The sequence below is a fragment of the Opisthorchis viverrini genome, assembly GCF_000715545.1.
Source record: "Opisthorchis viverrini unplaced genomic scaffold opera_v5_238, whole genome shotgun sequence".
NCBI classification, from domain to species: Eukaryota; Metazoa; Platyhelminthes; class Trematoda; order Opisthorchiida; family Opisthorchiidae; genus Opisthorchis; species Opisthorchis viverrini.
The window spans coordinates 252,186-269,140 of record NW_008751890.1 but is presented as its reverse complement, the minus strand read 5'-3'; the positions used below and the strand labels follow the sequence as shown (position 1 = coordinate 269,140).

The window sequence follows — 16,955 nt, the reverse complement described above, 5'->3', positions numbered from 1 at the left end:
AACCGTCACTAGTCCTAACTAGCCAGTGTTGGCTCAAACCCCACAAGGCTACATACGGGTTAGACTACCACAGGGCAGTCTAGCGTTGTTGGCAATATCTGTCACGGAAACCTTATGGTTTGGATGGCATTGACTGATGTCCTCAGTAATCGAATGGGCCAACCAAAAGGGCCGCTTTCATCCAGCTTACAACCCCACGCGATTTAAAGCAGTTTTCACCCTGCGATCCCGTTTTGTCCACTCCGCCGGTACGCTATGGATTAAGCTCTCTTTTCCTCGTGTGTAAAATGAATATGCTGGGAAGCAGCAGGAAATCTATAGAAACAGCAAATAATTCCTTCACACATGGCGTGTTCGCTATTTATTCCCGGCGGTTACTCGCGCATCTTCTCGGCGGACAGCGTATTTTCAAAGAAAATTCCTCTAAAAGCAGGTTCACTTTCAAAGTTTACGTCCGTAGTTCTACTGACATACATACTCTTCAGCCTCATCCTTCAGAACCTCGAGAAATTTCCTCTCGGCGGTAGTTCTACTCCGGTACTGACAATGCTAGCTCTATTGCTTCAACGTTTGACTGACGGAGTCCTTTTATATTTATTTTACCACCCCGGAAGAGACCACTCTCCCCCTCAGTTCTCCGCCAAATATCTCGTGCTAATTTTCTCGTTTCCTTAATCGATTATTACGTCAAGTATTACAGTGAGTAGCGAAAAAATGTACCCCATCTTCCAGCCACATTTACTCATGCTAACCTTCCGACGTGCGTCTCGTTTCCTTCCCTGAAACCGATTCTCTCCAACACCACTAGTACTGAAGCTCACTCATGTGCTTATCTTTTGATCGCTACATATATCTGAACCCAGACAGCATTGTTGATGATTCATGTTTGGTATCTAGTGGCTCGTATGCATATCTGCTGTACTGGAGCTCCCTAGTTAAATGCTTAGCAATCTCCAACAGAAGGCCAAATGGTTACCCAGGTAGCAGTAAACTGCCTCCTGATTCTGGGCTCACGTGCGGGTAAGCCAGATCTGTGAGTGTTTTATTCAATAGTTATCTGTCAACCAAGAGAAAATCAAACCGTGGAAGCCGCTAGCCGCAGAAAACTGAGCCACAAACTCAAGCACAACGCCCCAGTGACGATACAAAAATTGCAACACCCAGTCTGTCAACATGCCCGTAGTTCAAAGTATCCATAATATTTCCTTATCCATCGTGTAACGTGCATCCACATTGTCGTCTCAGGTCGCTGAACTTATGCCAAAATTTCAAAGTGCTGGCTGTCCTATTGTACTGTCTACTCGATCTGTACTTATGCCCACTTATCCCTCCGATTTCACCATCAAAGAGCCATTATGCCGGCGAAGATGGGATCTCGCTCCAGACACTATCATGAAAAAGTTCACGGAACGGACTGGCTTCGTGACTTCCATAGCTTTGTCTGACGTGACGCTTATCGAAGCTGCAGGAAACGTTTTCCTACGTCAGTCGTGAATGGCTGCTTCAGCTGGAGTTTGTGGGGACATTTGTACAGACGATTAGATTATTTTCCATGCAGTTCGAAAAAAATTACAAATTCAATAATGAGGAAAACACTTGGAAAAGCCTAATTCCTTGAAGGATTTTCCAGTGTCTTTACGCTGAGACCATGCTTATCCATGACAGCCATTTGAAACAGGGATTGAGCACCGAATCTATAACTATGGTTTGCCCGGACGAATTTTTAGCAAAACTGCTACGTACGGGGATATTTTAGGGTTCCGAGTAAACAACGGCAAAGTACAAACTTTTGTGGAAACTTTCCTTCTCTGGAACTATGTTTCCAGAGAAATTTTCGGCGGGCGCTTAAGAATCGGAAGGTAGACACACGTCTGGCCGACGCACAGATGCGCAATGATTGAGTGGAGAGCTTAGAGGCTCTGAGGCTGGTTCCATAAACGTACCCAGGATTCAGAATTCATCCTCTGCGCTGCATGAAATACTGACTCGCTCATTTGTAATGATGCTAATTTCCGTATTCTGAGTTCTTCGAAAATTGTTGGTTGTTGATAACGAAAATTCACCACATGCTCGTAAGACAAATTAGGAAAAACACCACCCTCTAAGCGCAACTTAGATGATTACCTGGTGGAGAGCTGGGATTGAAACAATAAGTCTTCTTTTTAAACCATTATAGTAAATGGTCTCCGACGTCCAGTGCTGCTCTCACTCGTCTGTATACGGAACTTAAGTACAGAGTGGTGTTATGGCAATGACCTTGAAGTTTTCAAATATCCTAATACTGTAGTATAGTGTCAGTTTGCTTGATTTATATGTAAGTATTGGTGATTTACAACCTTTCTTGATGGGCTTTGGCTCATCAGCTTTGTTCTCGTTTTCCATCAACAGAAATTGTCCTGAACACCTGCCTTCGGAGAATCACTGTCTCCTGGTGCTTCCATAGCGTGCATACTACAATATGAACAGCTGCTACAGGAAGATTTATTTCAAACAAGAAGAAATCGCCGATGTGGGACCGTCCGTCAATTCGGATGACATCGAGCAAAGAATTGCCGCAAGAACCCTCAGGATAAAAAACAGGCTTTTGCAGCAAAGGTCTGTTAAACGTCATCGTGACATATTATCCTAGGCCTCAACCGGAGGAACAGGATTCAGAATCGAAGAATGAAGACCTGAGCTTGAGCAAAAAACAAATTGAGGCCAGCGCACAAAGGATTGCAAAACTCATTCGCGATGGTGACACTTTCGTTTCAAACATTCGGGTGGCCTGCGACGCCAGGGAAAATATGCGGAGAACGGAGGAAGATGAACTGAATGCGAGGAGAATTGAGAAACTGGAGTCTGACGCAACTACTGGATTAGACGCATTCAACAAGGTAATTCCGGAAGCCGATGATTAGGTTACAGATTTGAAAACATGTGTTTTCAAATAAATATTTTTCCAACCCGATGACTGCAGTCATCGGGTTGGGGAAATAGTTATTTTCGTACGACACGGGTCAGCACTCCTTTGAAAACCTTGAACGCTCAGTTGATAAAATTTCCGTTCCCTAAAGTCATGAGAAAACATGGGAAAATTTACCAGGTCGTCAAAGTAATGAATGAAGTGACGGGCTAAGAACAAGCCTTCTGGGCAGTGTGTTATTTACTGTCCATTATATGAACAGGACACTGCTTGCTATTGTGAAAACTTTCGGTCGCTTGTACCTTTTCGTAATCTAGATGATCAATTATTGACCCAGACTCTTCATAGTCTGTGTAGATTCGTTGCCATACTGACTCCATTGGGGCTGCCTGTTATTCGCAAGCAGTGTAATCACATAAGGAGATCCTGACCACACCGAAAGAGAGCTATAACTGCATTGCGATGCCAGATGTTTGATGGATTCATACCCTGAACTTAAACAACTCGTTAACGTGGTGGAATTTCAGCTGGTGAGAGTGGGTTGTTTGTGTGGCACAGAGAGCTACCATAACGGAAGGGAGAATATTCAAGTGGCTCCCTCCTAATAAACAGCTTATTGTGGTGTGGCGGTTTGCCAAAATCTGCGACAAGCTGAGCTTTACTAGGAAGTTTTTTAATGAAACCAAGATGGAGAGTGAACCCAGGTGTGACTGAAACAGCCTCTCGGTCCTCTGGTTTTGATGTTGGAACTGGCACACTGACAACAGCCCGCGTACATACGCGAGCGGCAGAATAAAAATATTGCCATGCCACATCGATTGTTAAATGATCACATCAGCTAGGTCGCCTTATTTGTTGCACACAGCATGGTGGGTAAGCCTAATGTTGTAACTATGACTTTCTGTCTACAATTATTCATTCTCTATTCCGCACTACCCCAACCCGCTTTAAATACGATATCCTCAAATCTCAGCACCAGATTTCACTACGGTGTCTATCACGTGTCAGCAGCTTCTGGGCATGTATTCATTAGCAATTTCAAGCGTCTTGAGATCCATTTTCAACCCCGAAACGTCAGTCTACTCAGCTGCCTTCAATGTTCGCACACCTCGTGCACTGAAGCTTAACGAAGTGGCGTATGTGATCTGTTAAGAACAACGATCAGGGACGCAAGTATGTTAACCTAACTGGAAACTGCCACACTCCCTTCATCCCATGTACACTAGTGGATTGGACTGTCGTATTTCGCTGCATCAGGATGTGAAGATTTTCGTAATGCGTTGAGCCATCGGAGAAAGGCAGATCTACAGGCTAATTTTTCTCTGTACAGTTCGCCGGGCATCGTCTGAAAAAAATCTCAAAACCTGAGATCCTACGCTCTCTTCATTGTATAGGCTTACACTATGAATGACCACATCTTTAAACCTGACAACGGCAGTTTGTATGGGGCCCTGTTGGACAAGACAGGCAAAAACGACAAAGAGCGCTTATTGCAGACGATCACTGATCATTATTTTTCCTTTGCAGTGATTTTTTTCAAATTATCAGAGGTCGCTTGGCAGCGTGACGTTCACTAACAAGCCCAGCAACAAATTTCTCGTGACCGCAATCACAACTTCACCATAAGCAGCCAGGTGACGCTAAGCACATCAGCAAACAGCGAAGCCTAATGGATCCAAATGGCCATGGAAACGATGCAATCAAAATGCTAGAATCTTCCACGGACTTCTTCATCTGATTTGCTTGACTGGTCCGTGGTGGATTTTGCCGGTGAAAATAACAAGGACCTAAATAGCTATATAATACCAAGCAAAGATGAACATTTGTGTTGCTACTTAGGTAGCGACCAGCTATCTTCAAGCCAGAAAATTGGTATATAAACAGAAGCAATGTCTGCTAACATACAACCCAGTTAGCCACACGAATGCCATGGTGTGCTTGTTGACAAGAGCGCCACCATGTTTCTGGCCCCAACCACCTTCCGCCGGCTCTTTTCCAATCTAAGCCTGCTCAGTAGTGTGTTCCTTATGTTCACGCGATTTTGGACGTGTAGAGTTTACACTAAGCCCTCTAAAGGTATCCGACAAAGAAGATCCTTGTCAAGGATGTCCAATAGTTCCATCCTTGTTCAACATCACCAAGCAAACGCTGGATTTCTTCAAAACTCCGGTATTCACGTTGGTTCCAATGTAGTCCTCATCGATTTGAATGAAGCATATAACATCACAATACTTGTTGGCGAATACAAGACAGAGACACCATGGATTAGCCAACCACCTCATACCACCTCTCGATAGTCGCCTTGCACTTGCAGTGTGCAATCTCTGAAAACGCCCCCTAAAAATTCCAGAACAAACATTGGAGATTGTGGAGAACTTTTCATATCCCTGTGGTTGTTTTGGTTCCGATGAAAGTGTTGATAGAATTAGTGCGCAATTCCGATTCACGTTTCCAAGTTACAGCTTCTTGTAACGCTCCATAATGCGCGTTTACTAGAGTACAGTATGGTCTATAATGTTAAACGGTTGCGAATCACTTCCTCGGCAGACAAACAATGTGGGGCTTCTTCCGGTTTTTCCGTACAAACGTCTCAGAATTGTAACGCCAACTAATTCGTAAAGAGGTAATCAGTAAACGAGTATTTACTTGTGTCACGGGTACTTCAATCGAGAACAACACCCAGCAACATCAAATGTGGTGGCTCGGCAATGTGCTATGCATGCAGAATCATCGGCCACCTGGACGAGTCTTAATCTCTGTACCAAATTCACAATAACACGAGCAGTCACATGGGCTACTCATGACTTAATATGGGGATACAAAAGAAAATAAGAGTAATTCAGCTGCTGCTGATGCAGTCCGCCTTCATAGACTGCGTTTCTCTGAATCTTCTCTCTGTATGGATAAAGACTTTGCAAAACTTTGCGGCTATGTAACGTCAGTAAATCTCATGTTGTTTGCTGATCTTCAGGTTATCTGACTGAGCGCTTGGCGAGGTAGACGCCCCAGAATGCTTGTGACGGGCAAGCATTAGGTCCCTCGCTTGTCCACTCTTCTTCGTTTATTATACGGTCTTGAACAAAACTGAGCGACCTTGGTAGTTTCAGGGCAGTACAGTGCTAATGTCAACAATTATGCTGCTGTTTCTAACGGCAGCGACTATAATATTACAGCGATACCAACTGCACGGAATATGGAGATGCCTATGCAGAAGAACATAAAAACGCGATGATATTATATGCTTGCGAGAGCTCATGGCACAAAAATGCATCAAAAATGGTCAGTGCATGGCTTTTTAAGTCATTCAGCGTACTCAATTTCACATTCTTTCTATCGGCAATGAAATTTGTGATGCCTTGCTCAATTTTTAGAGATAAAAAACGCATAACAAAGCCAAATCAAGTGCCATGTTTTGGCATCCGGATGGTAGCAAAAATGCAGGGGATATCCTAAAGCCCAACAGCACTAAGGGATGGAAATTTTTGCAATTAAATGTAGATTATATAGAATACGTTTTATAGTTTTATCCAGGATTGCCATGCGAAGACGAGATTTAGAGATGATGAGTCTTTCCTTGCATCATCGTCACCATCTACAGCATGAAATCAGTGAATGCTCGCGTGAATGCATACATTACGCAAACAAGATATCGGAGTTGAATTTTGAAAGTCTAGTGTACAAAGGTTTTTTGGTGATCTACAGGCTCTCCAGAGGAATGACATAGGCAGAGAATCGAATTCTGATCGACAAATCGGGGGCTGCTACAGTTAATTAGTTAAAATCTCTACCGTACCAACAAGCCGTTGTGCTCATTGAGCCAATGACAAGAGAGAAGTCTTATCACAACAACAACCCATGTGCGGGGAAGAAGTTACCGATGTTGACAATGCGCTCTCTTTTACCAATCAGAATTGTGATCATGCTTTTGACGATCAAAGCCACAAGTAAAATCAGAAAACACATAATTACAGGCATTCGTTGAGTCTCACGGGTTAGCACTGAGTATTCTAGGTGGTATGAAATTTTGGAGTTGTTCTTCCCTTAAACCCTATTGTTTTTTCTACAGAGCACCGGATGCAGTCAGGGACTCTCAGCTAGTAACTATGGAAGCGTGTAGTTTTTACTTTTGCGAGATAAAGTTTTTGAGCTTCCTGTCTCTTTGTTCTGGAATAAATATGGTGTTAAATAAAAAATAGTGTCATAATGCTGGAAATGTGTACAAGTTAAACTTTAAATAAACTTGAGGTTCAAATTTGATTTACAGCTCCTCTAGCTTGAGGTTTACTAGAAACTAAATTCTGCTTACATCGACGTAAATGATTTTGTAACGAGCATTTTTCCAAAATTCCTACTGCAGATTTCCCTTGAAAAATCATGATGTTTGATACAAAGAAGTGCTTTAGAAAAGCCGTACTTTCAACGTCAGAATGAATTTAACTTCTTTAGCAAGTCAGACAAACCAAATATGCTTTTCTCCCGTAACCGGATAGGATAACGTTATTGAGGTTGCTAGTGAGGATGTCGACGACGACTATAGGGAAGCTAAATGAAATAGGAGTGAGGAATACCAAGCTTTCTGTCACGTATCTTTAAAAATTAACTAGTTTGTTGTTCAATGCATCTCGTCTAGGCGAGAAGCCGCAAGTTTCAACACGAACACTGACAAACCGAACCGTGAATGGTTTCGAAGCATGCTATGTAAAACAAGTGCAACCACTACTTAAATCCGGCCTGTAGTGAGCGTTTCAGTAATCTAGAGGGTAATCTGCTTGTTTCGTTTCCGTTAGCCTGCAAAGTGTTGGATCTACTGAGCTGAATGTGGTGACGATCATCAAGATTAATCTGAAAACTTTCAAAGCAGCATGGTACCGCACCACGTACAGTACAACACAGTTTTTAGAATAACCGAGTTGAGCAGTCAAGCAGCTCAGATAAAATGTGTGTAGTAGGCCAGCCACAAAATCCACAATTTTTATTTTGGCAGCGTTGAGCGTTGTTTATTTGTGAAACCTGGTAGACGTTACGTATTACTCAGCTTTATGATGCAGAAAACATAGTTGTCCTAGTTTTGATCTTAGTGTTTTTTCAGTTAGCACCTATTTGTTCTCGTGATTAGGATAACTCAAAAAACTTAGCTACCTCTCAGTGAGCCACGTTTACATAGCAAGTCAAATCAGTTGAATTTATCTGGAATAGGGATTAGGATTTACTTGTCCCATCAAAACATGTTTGCTTAACTGATAGGTAAAGTAATGTAACTGGAACAGTTTTGATTTTCTGCCTTCTAAATAAAAAACGGCAAGAAATGAGGACTCCAAAATGAACTCAAAAAACAAAGTAAAGTTCAAATTTTATTCAAATTTTAACTCACAGTGGGGCGCTACTTTTTCAGTGGTGCAAATATAAACATGGAGGAGCTATTCAAATTTTAACTCACAGTGGGGCGCTACTTTTTCAGTGGTGCAAATATAAACATGGAGGAGCTGAGGTGACTCATGAAATTTCTACCTAAAGCTCCGTCATTCAGATGGATACTGTCAAATTTCGTCATTAATACCAACCCGGCTTTCTTCCAACCGGGTGTCTTTCGACTCCACTACTTCTCCGGTAAAGTGCTGGTTAGTGTTGTCACTCCATCGTAATCGCACTTCATCATTCCAGAAATTCAGCTGTTACCAAAACTTGCGGAGTTAGATCCAAGATGAACTATCAAATTACATCGTGAAATCAAATGAGGTACTCTAACAAATAATTAAATGGCCCGTAGAATCTGATATAACACGACGAAATTACAAAGAATGCATTAAGCAATTTCTGCCCCCCCCCCCTTATCACATCCAAGCCAAGTTTTGCTGCACTCTGATATTCTTTAGATCACAGAAAAATGGGATGCTGTTAAAACCGGCGAGCTTCCACAAGAAATCCGCGAGGTAAAGTGAAAAGCGAGTTAATCTCTACGTTGTTGAAGATGCTTGTAGAACAAAAGAGACAGTGCACTGAACTCATCAATGAGAAGAACAAACTTATTAACGAGCTCAACCTGGTAAGATTGCGATTACAAGGTTTATTTTTCTCATGCATACTCACCTATGGAGGTACTAGATTGCGCTGGATCAAATTCATATAAGTGAAATGTCCTGATTTGTTGTCCACCGTTTACGGGGACTAAGGAACTGCGGCAATCATAACCAATACGCGTTAACAGGAGTATCGATATCATACGGTCCAAAGGGCACTGTGAATTCCACAGCACTTAAACATATTCATCATAATTGCTCTTAAGATAAATACTAGAAATATTCCATCTGTGCCGGTATTCCTGCTAATACCGGACGCTGCTCACCTTAAGAGACCATGCTACAAGATGCCGGGCAACGCATAGCCGAGTAGTGTACAGTACACAAAAATATGCATTGGTACTTTCATTAGTGTGTGTAGCTTGAGGTGAATTATCAAGGTCACTAGCCTATTGGACCATTGAAATAGTTATATTAACGTTTCTTCTCTTTCCGTAATTTAGCATGTGGTCCTCTGAATTGGGCACCTGGGAAAAAAATTAGTTGGCATTTAGCTTAATGTCACCGTTAGCTGACGTGTCTAGGCGTATGAATGATAACGAAGAAGTGGTAGAAATTACCTCAACAGAGTTTTGTGCACCGCAATAATGAAAGCCCAACAGTTGATATGGCAGAAGCAACTAAGTTCTAGAGCCTTTTGTTAGGTTTTTTACTTTCCAAGGTAAAGTAAACAGAAACCAAACTATTGAATTCTACTATCATTCGATGGTGCGTTAACTTGGAGGTGATGGTATCAGGTTTGTTCTGAACTTTTGCTAGACAAGCAATGTGTTTCCCTGATACTTGCATCACAAACTATTTAAAAATTTGCAATTTTTTTGTGATATGAACGTGCATCGTGATGAAGTTACGAATGAAGGATAAACATGTGTTTTTTCGTATATCCTCCTTCCACTTCCTGTGACCATCAGGTGCGGCTGCTTTTTAGACTGGCCTAAGGTGACGGTCCGAGTTAAAATAGTTTTCACGCAGCTCAACTGTACACAGGCCGTGCTACCCTTTTCAAAACGATGTAATCGTACCAATGTAATACCTTTACACAGCAAAGCTGCTACAAACCTGGATGGGAAAAATGGACCTGAGAAGGCTAGGTTACCATAGCATAGACAAGAGTAAAGGAAATTTCACGTACGGATTTTTGCTACAGATCCTGCACTCCATCTCTAAGTGCTGTTCTACAATGGACCTATCTAAAATATATCTTTTCATATATCTCTTTATTGACAGCAAAGTCATTCTCAATCCATTTTCATAATCTCATTTCTCATCCTAAGAGTTACCAAAATGGATATCAACGGAGCAGCTGTAACCCTATCTTAATCGTATTATGCTTGGTCACAGTACTGTTGTTGAACAGGTTAACAGTATCATCAAACGAATCACTCTGACAGCCAATCTATTTTTTTGTCTAGGAACTGAAAGCTAAGGACGATCACTACGTTCGGGAGCTCCGGAAACGAACAGAAGACGTGGAACTATTGACTGAACGAATGGAGACGCAGATACAATCGATGCAAAAGACTTACAGGGAAGAGTTGATCGCAATCGAAGTTAGTTTATGTTTTACATTGCCCCTGCTACTTTACAAACACAATGCTCCTTTCGAAAAATACACTCATTTGCAAATCAAATCGGTTTTCATCGGAGACTCAACTGAATTTCTCGTTTATGCTACTCTTCAACTGAATGTGCTGCGAAAAGACCGCTCCTTGATTCAGTTGATACGATATTGGAAAGATCGCTGTACATTTTCATAAAATAAACTACTCACAAGGTTGTCTAGGAATTTTCAGCAGCCTTGTAAGTAGTTTCCTTTTCCGAAAACACTGCTGCTTGTTCAAACCTTATTTTTCCAAATGTCTTCTGAAGGAATCCCTGAACGCACAGAAGGACAAGTTGGTTGCTGACCAGAACGCCGAATGGGAAGAACTGATGTCTGAAATTAAGCAGAAGCAGGTTAGTTCATCTTATAACATGCTGAGAATTTATAGCACAGCCCTTCTTTTACGATTTTTATTATCTTTATATTTTCTACAAATTTACCACTAATGATCGCAACCGGACTGATTCTGTTGTTTTTTCTGGGTTTTTGTAAAATATCGTTCCCAGAAATCTTTGGTTGGTCAGAAGATGGAGATTTTAAAACAAAACGAAAGGCAAATATACTATTTAAGAACAAATCAGGTATATTACTGTAAAATGGGGGTATTGTGATGAGCGATAGGGCACAACGGGATACAAGAGGGCAGGTGCGGTGCTCAATATAGACTCTCCATTCGACGACGAGTACGCACGTACTACTCACGTCTCTACATATTGTGTATTCTTGGTCGATTAGCAGCCGGTAAAATCTTGATTTTGAGGTAACGTCCTGATTTGCTAGGCGAAGATTGCTGTATACTCATTAGTAGCTTGCAATCGGTCTCAGTTGTCTTGGGATTCACCAGCCAATCGCGGTTCTCGAGTTTCCATCAACTTTATTTTCTACTTGAAACCTAACCAGACCCAATAGGCAATCATTTACAGACTAATTTTGTTTCAACGGAAATCATAAGCAAATGAATGTGCTTCATGGAATTGTAGGCGGCTGTCGTGGTTTCATGTCCTAAAAGCAAAGGATGGTTTACTAATTAGGAATCTGGTAATGCTGTTGATTTCCATATGACAAAGCACGTAAAAGCATGTGAAAATTACAGCCCTGTTACTGTCAATATGTCTGAGAAAAATGCTGATTGATGTCAGTGAACTGATTCCAGTCCTTTATGTCTATATTAAGGTGAAAACACATCAGACAGATTCAAGGGAGAATGTGTTGGGCTTTTGAAAGTTATATCTTGATAACTGACGATTATAGTTCTATGGAGCGTAGGTCCTTTTCAGAGCTTGTATCACTTAACCCAAACAAAATAAAATAAAGTTCAAAATAAGCCCGCTTTAAAACAAAAAACTTACTTAAGATGTTCATCTTGGCTTCAATTGTTTAAACTGAATAGGTTGCACAATTTGGCTTGATTTATTTGGCAGATACTTAAGTAGCTCGCCGGTGAGTCAGTGTGTTTCATCCCCATGTTAATCTTGATCAGCTTCTATGGACAGTGTAAATTTTCTGCTAAATAAGTGCACATCTCTCGGGCACATGTACACAAAAAATAAACAGTTAGCATACCTTCCCCCGTTTAGTTGTCTACACTAATTTCATTTATCGCTTCAGATAAATTATTTGGAAACCCACTTTCATCTCGTAGAAGTATTCGATAGTGAACTCAGTAAACTTCGAAACAAACATTCCGAAGAGTACAACGAACTGAAGAATTCGCTCGAATCCGAAGTTGAGGTGAGGAACGTTGCAAGGTTGTATCATATTTATTCTCCCATTTCTTTTTCACTTCTAAAGCAGAAGAACAACGCATTTTGCTGCTCTAATTTCTGTAAAAATAATGATGTTTAGTGAAGTAGGCGTCCACGGAGGATCCACAAAGTGCCCTTCGTTTGTATTTTAGGACTAGTTTCGACCACTGCGCCCAAAAGAGACTTTTTCGATTTTGGCGACAACTAGAATGATGTTTGCAATAGGTCCATCTGCCACTTTAGGCAAAAAACCCATCACTCCAGGAATTCTGCAGTCCCAAATTTAACGTCGGATGTTGTAGTCTCATCTCAGCTGAATTATTTGCAATACTAAATTTATACTTTTGAATCATATCGATGTTTGCCACACTATCACTCCACCAGATGGATACGTTTCACACGGAAAGTCAAAATCTGGGAGCGGCGCAGCTCTATGAACAAGCGTACACCCAAGGAAAATCTCTCAGATAAATTTTATAGACGGCTTTTCCTTGGAAGAGGCAGCTGGTGGGAAATTTCACACACGTCTTGCGCAATCAGTGAATATTCCATCGACCTGATATTATCCCCGCTAGTTAATATACCCCGAGATATAAATGTACATCCATCTGGGTTTATAGGCATTCCTAAACAAAATAAAACGCACCTGTCAGCTACAACTTTGAGGGTTCTCAGTTCAAGAACAGCTGAGAAATCATCCGGATTTTCTACCCGAACATGTTTTCCGGGCGACGAAAAAGCGGATATTTGTTGCAACAGAAGCTCATGCTTAACGAGGAGCCTACAATGAATACAGAACATACATAATTCCCTGAGACAATACGAACTTTGGCAAACGTCTTGATACCTTGATGATGGCTTGCTTTCAGTTTACTACCGCTTACACGGCAATCCATGACACGCAGACACACTGGCAATTACTAGAATGAATTGAACAGATCCAGTGATTTGACAGGCAACTAAGGGTCTTAAAAGCTTCCATCCTTCCACTTTCTTGCTTTGTGCTCTAGCGGTCATCGGAGTTCGTTTTTTGGCAAGGCAGAGGCGTACTTATTTGGTTTCGTCATTTTTTTATGTCGTCTCTTCTCTTGTTCCCTACATATTTGAGACTGGTTACCTACAAACACAACATTATTTTTCCTTAGATCTTTGGATTCCAAGCTCATTTTCTCGCCATGCAGTTGGTTTTTTGGGACATCTTTTGTTTTAACAATGTCTTCAATCTTTCTGGTAGTTGTACGGTTGGACAGCAAACCGGTAATGGCGTCCAAATTGCCTAACCAAAGACTTCGGTGGTTTTCAAAGACAACCCGTAAAATGAAGGGCACATGACCTTGAATAATCCACTTTCATTTCAATTTGTTTTCTCCGTTGATTTCTGGCTAAGGAGATTTAGGGATCGAGTCCCCGAATATCAGGCTCCTTTTTTTTAGTTCGTTACTTTATCTATCAGTCCAAGGCTGGAGTTCATGGGGCCAAGACAAAACGGTCTTTTATGAATGTAGGCCACTATCTGAGGAGAAAGAATTAGACAGATAAATCTGTATGAAAAACCAAACATGCGGATAAGAGGGCAAAAGGGTTGCTTGTTTTGCATCTATTGGCAAGATGATATGTTACCACACCTTTTGAGCTGTTTACTATTTGTACCAGCGTACAGACCACTCAGTCAAACTACCGGGAAGATTCTTGGCGTTTTTTTACTGATTTCAAATGAGTTCGAGATGAACGCCAATGGATACTACTCTTTTACAGTCAGCGCGCACAATACCATCGCAACATTTCTGATCGTCGGAGATCTCGATTCCGAGGCAAGCCCTGCTGTCAAACAGACGGGGCCCTTTTATTATTCAGGATAAGGTAACACCACTAACTGTCCCTTGAAACACATAGCATTTAGAACGTGCACCGAATATCTAACTCCTGTCTTTTGTATTCTTCCTGCCCTTCTTTGCAGTCCCTCGAAGCTCAACTTAGACAACTCAAAGTTACCTATCAGCACAATCTCGAAAAGCTGGAGTACAACTTCCAAGTTCTCAAACGACGTGATGAGGAAAACATGATCACAAAGTCCAACCAGAAGCGAAAGATTACCCGACTGCAAGACACGCTGAACAACCTCCATGTCAGGGGGATGAGGCAGGAGAAACAATACAGGTAAATATTTTGAAACAATAACTGGCTGATGAACACCAAGCATACACTTGATTTCATTTCGGTATCTTCACGTAATTCTTGTCCTTTTATTACAGCACAATTTTTAAGATAAGACGCCAAACAAAAGTGGACAGCACGCCACAAGTGGTGATTTGGGATATCCTGAGTTACTCAGTGCTAATATTAACCCGAAATTTCATCTCACATGGCTCCCTGGAAATAGAATCGGATAATTCATTTACACCTAATGCAGCCAGTTTTCTTTTCTTGCGCCTCAGAGATTCTGTCAGATACAACAAGCTACCAGTAATCGATCCTTGTGTGGTTGGGCATTTACTCCCAGATCCCCCCGCATCAACCCAATTTTCTCGCTCCGTGTTTTCCTTAGGCAATCTCATTGAACTGCATGCTGTTATCCAAAGCCCAGTAACACTATGGCCAGTCACATGGCGACACGTTCACCATAAAGGTTCCAAAAAATCTTGATCTTCTGTCACTGCAGGACGGAAGGTGTATTTAAAACTAAATGCTCCATCTAGAGTGCGTCATGACAAGGAAACTGTACGTCAGTGAAGCACCGGTGTTGAACATTGTGTCATGTTGTCGATGATGATGATGATGATGACGATGATGATGATGATGATGATGATGATGATGATGATGATGATGATGATGATGATGATGATGATGAAAAGGTTTGGACCATGTAAGTAGGATTTAATGAATCTCTACCTGTGGTACCTGAAGGGCTGTTACTAGAAGAACGTATAAATTTCATTTGTGGACATGAAGGGATACACTTTTTTATGAATGTGGATGCTCAGCATATGGAAAACAAAGACAGAAGGATTGTGTTCCAGTATTCAGTGGTTCAGTATCCAGAGGCTTTATACTAAGTGAAGTTGAACATCGAGAAGAAACAGAAGAAAAATTCCTGACTTTCAAAGTTGTACAGTGTTTTCTTCTAGCAACTGGACTGGTAGGTTTCAGGTGGTTTAAATGGTTATTTCACGGGAGCCTACTAACGACAATTGGTACCGCTGTTGTCAGTTCGATCACTTAAGTATTTCCTATGCTGATGCCTCGAACCCACCATTACGTGACTGGCCGTTGATGGGACCAGTAGACACGTTTCGGTGGATATCTTAACCCAAGACCTGCTGCTGAATTAAAGTGAACCGTAAAAGGCGTTCAAGTCTTTGCAAGGAAATCGTTGTGTCTGGCCAAAAACTACAGGTTTACCTTAGTAGAGACTTTGTGTTGCCACTGAGGCCAATGTGTACTAAAAACACGAGAAGCACCATATATATTTCTCATACCTGTTGTGAATCTTCGTCAGTGCACATCTCAGAGGCTTGAACCCACGAGTTCCCAGTCAGTTGTTGAACACCCAACCGTCTGACCATGAGCGGTTGATCAGCAGTCCGATTAGGTGAAGCTTAAATGGGACAAAACACCTCTCATCCAACCACAGACACCACATCACGTGGTCACGTAAAGACTGGCTCCTCGAGTGGCAACTTCTCAAAAGGAATTTTCACTCATCTTGCAAAGTTATACTTCTACCGATCTATTTACCACTAAGTGATGGCTAATCACAAGCCTAACCTTCCACTCGTGGCCAACTGGTTAGGTGTTCAAACACTGGTGGGTGTTCAAACTCTCTGGACTTCGTGAGCTGCGCACCACCAATGGTTCCCAGCAAGGATAAAACAGCTGTAAGTTGCTCCTGGGTTTTTCAGTATAGATTGGCCTCGGGGCCAGGAAAAACTCTCTATTTAAAATTACCAAATCTCGTCAACTAAACACCTAATTTGCTTGGCCATTGTTCATAGAATAGCAAAATGCCTGGATTTAGATAAGAAATAGTCAATTTGGGAAAGCCATTTGGTATAGAGGGTAAAATGTGCCGGATCTGGTTCAACACATCGTGGATCTGTAGAGCACTGTCTCTTTGAATAATTCGATTTGTGTCATATACAAATTCTCAGTGCATTCTGGCAGCGTTTATCATTCAGGGGAGTTATCCCCTACATAGGTTTATGAGTTTTAACCTAGATAACGACATCCATTTTGAATATTTTTCTTCAACAGTTTGGAGAACGAACAGCTTTCCGAAGACTACAAGCGGAGAATGGAAAACTTCAAAGATTTACAGATGAAATCCAAGTAAGTAATGGTTTCGCCGAAAATTTAGAATAATGTGATTAGAGTGCCGAAATTGTCGCAGACCACCGAAAGTTCAATGCGATGGCTTGTGATTTGCGTACCCCCCACACCAGATCACGTGTTTCCCGTAAAACAGGAAATTTTGTCGGGATTCGCGCAAGACAGCGTATATTCCTGACCAGGCATTAGTAATCGTGCGTTTAAGCAAACGTGAGTCTTGCTCTGACGTGCTCTCTTCCATTCTTTTCTTCCGATGCTGAATGGACAAAAAATTGCTTTGTACAGTGTTTTCTAGACGG

At 41.6% G+C, this 16,955-nt stretch overlaps 1 protein-coding gene across 1 annotated transcript in view; it reads left to right on the top strand.

Moving 5' to 3' along the window:
- Positions 1-1,257: 1,257 nt before the first annotated feature.
- T265_08736 (hypothetical protein) overlaps positions 1,258-16,955 on the top strand; it is a gene marked incomplete at both ends in the record, with an annotated part of 40,512 nt that continues 24,814 nt past the window's right edge. The window contains 9 exons of the mRNA XM_009174621.1: positions 1,258-1,483; positions 2,581-2,876; positions 8,779-8,835; positions 8,874-8,948; positions 10,395-10,532; positions 10,852-10,938; positions 12,194-12,316; positions 14,288-14,487; positions 16,582-16,656. Coding sequence (XP_009172885.1) covers positions 1,258-1,483; positions 2,581-2,876; positions 8,779-8,835; positions 8,874-8,948; positions 10,395-10,532; positions 10,852-10,938; positions 12,194-12,316; positions 14,288-14,487; positions 16,582-16,656 — 1,277 coding nt within the window. The remainder of the gene's footprint in view (positions 1,484-2,580; positions 2,877-8,778; positions 8,836-8,873; positions 8,949-10,394; positions 10,533-10,851; positions 10,939-12,193; positions 12,317-14,287; positions 14,488-16,581; positions 16,657-16,955) is intronic.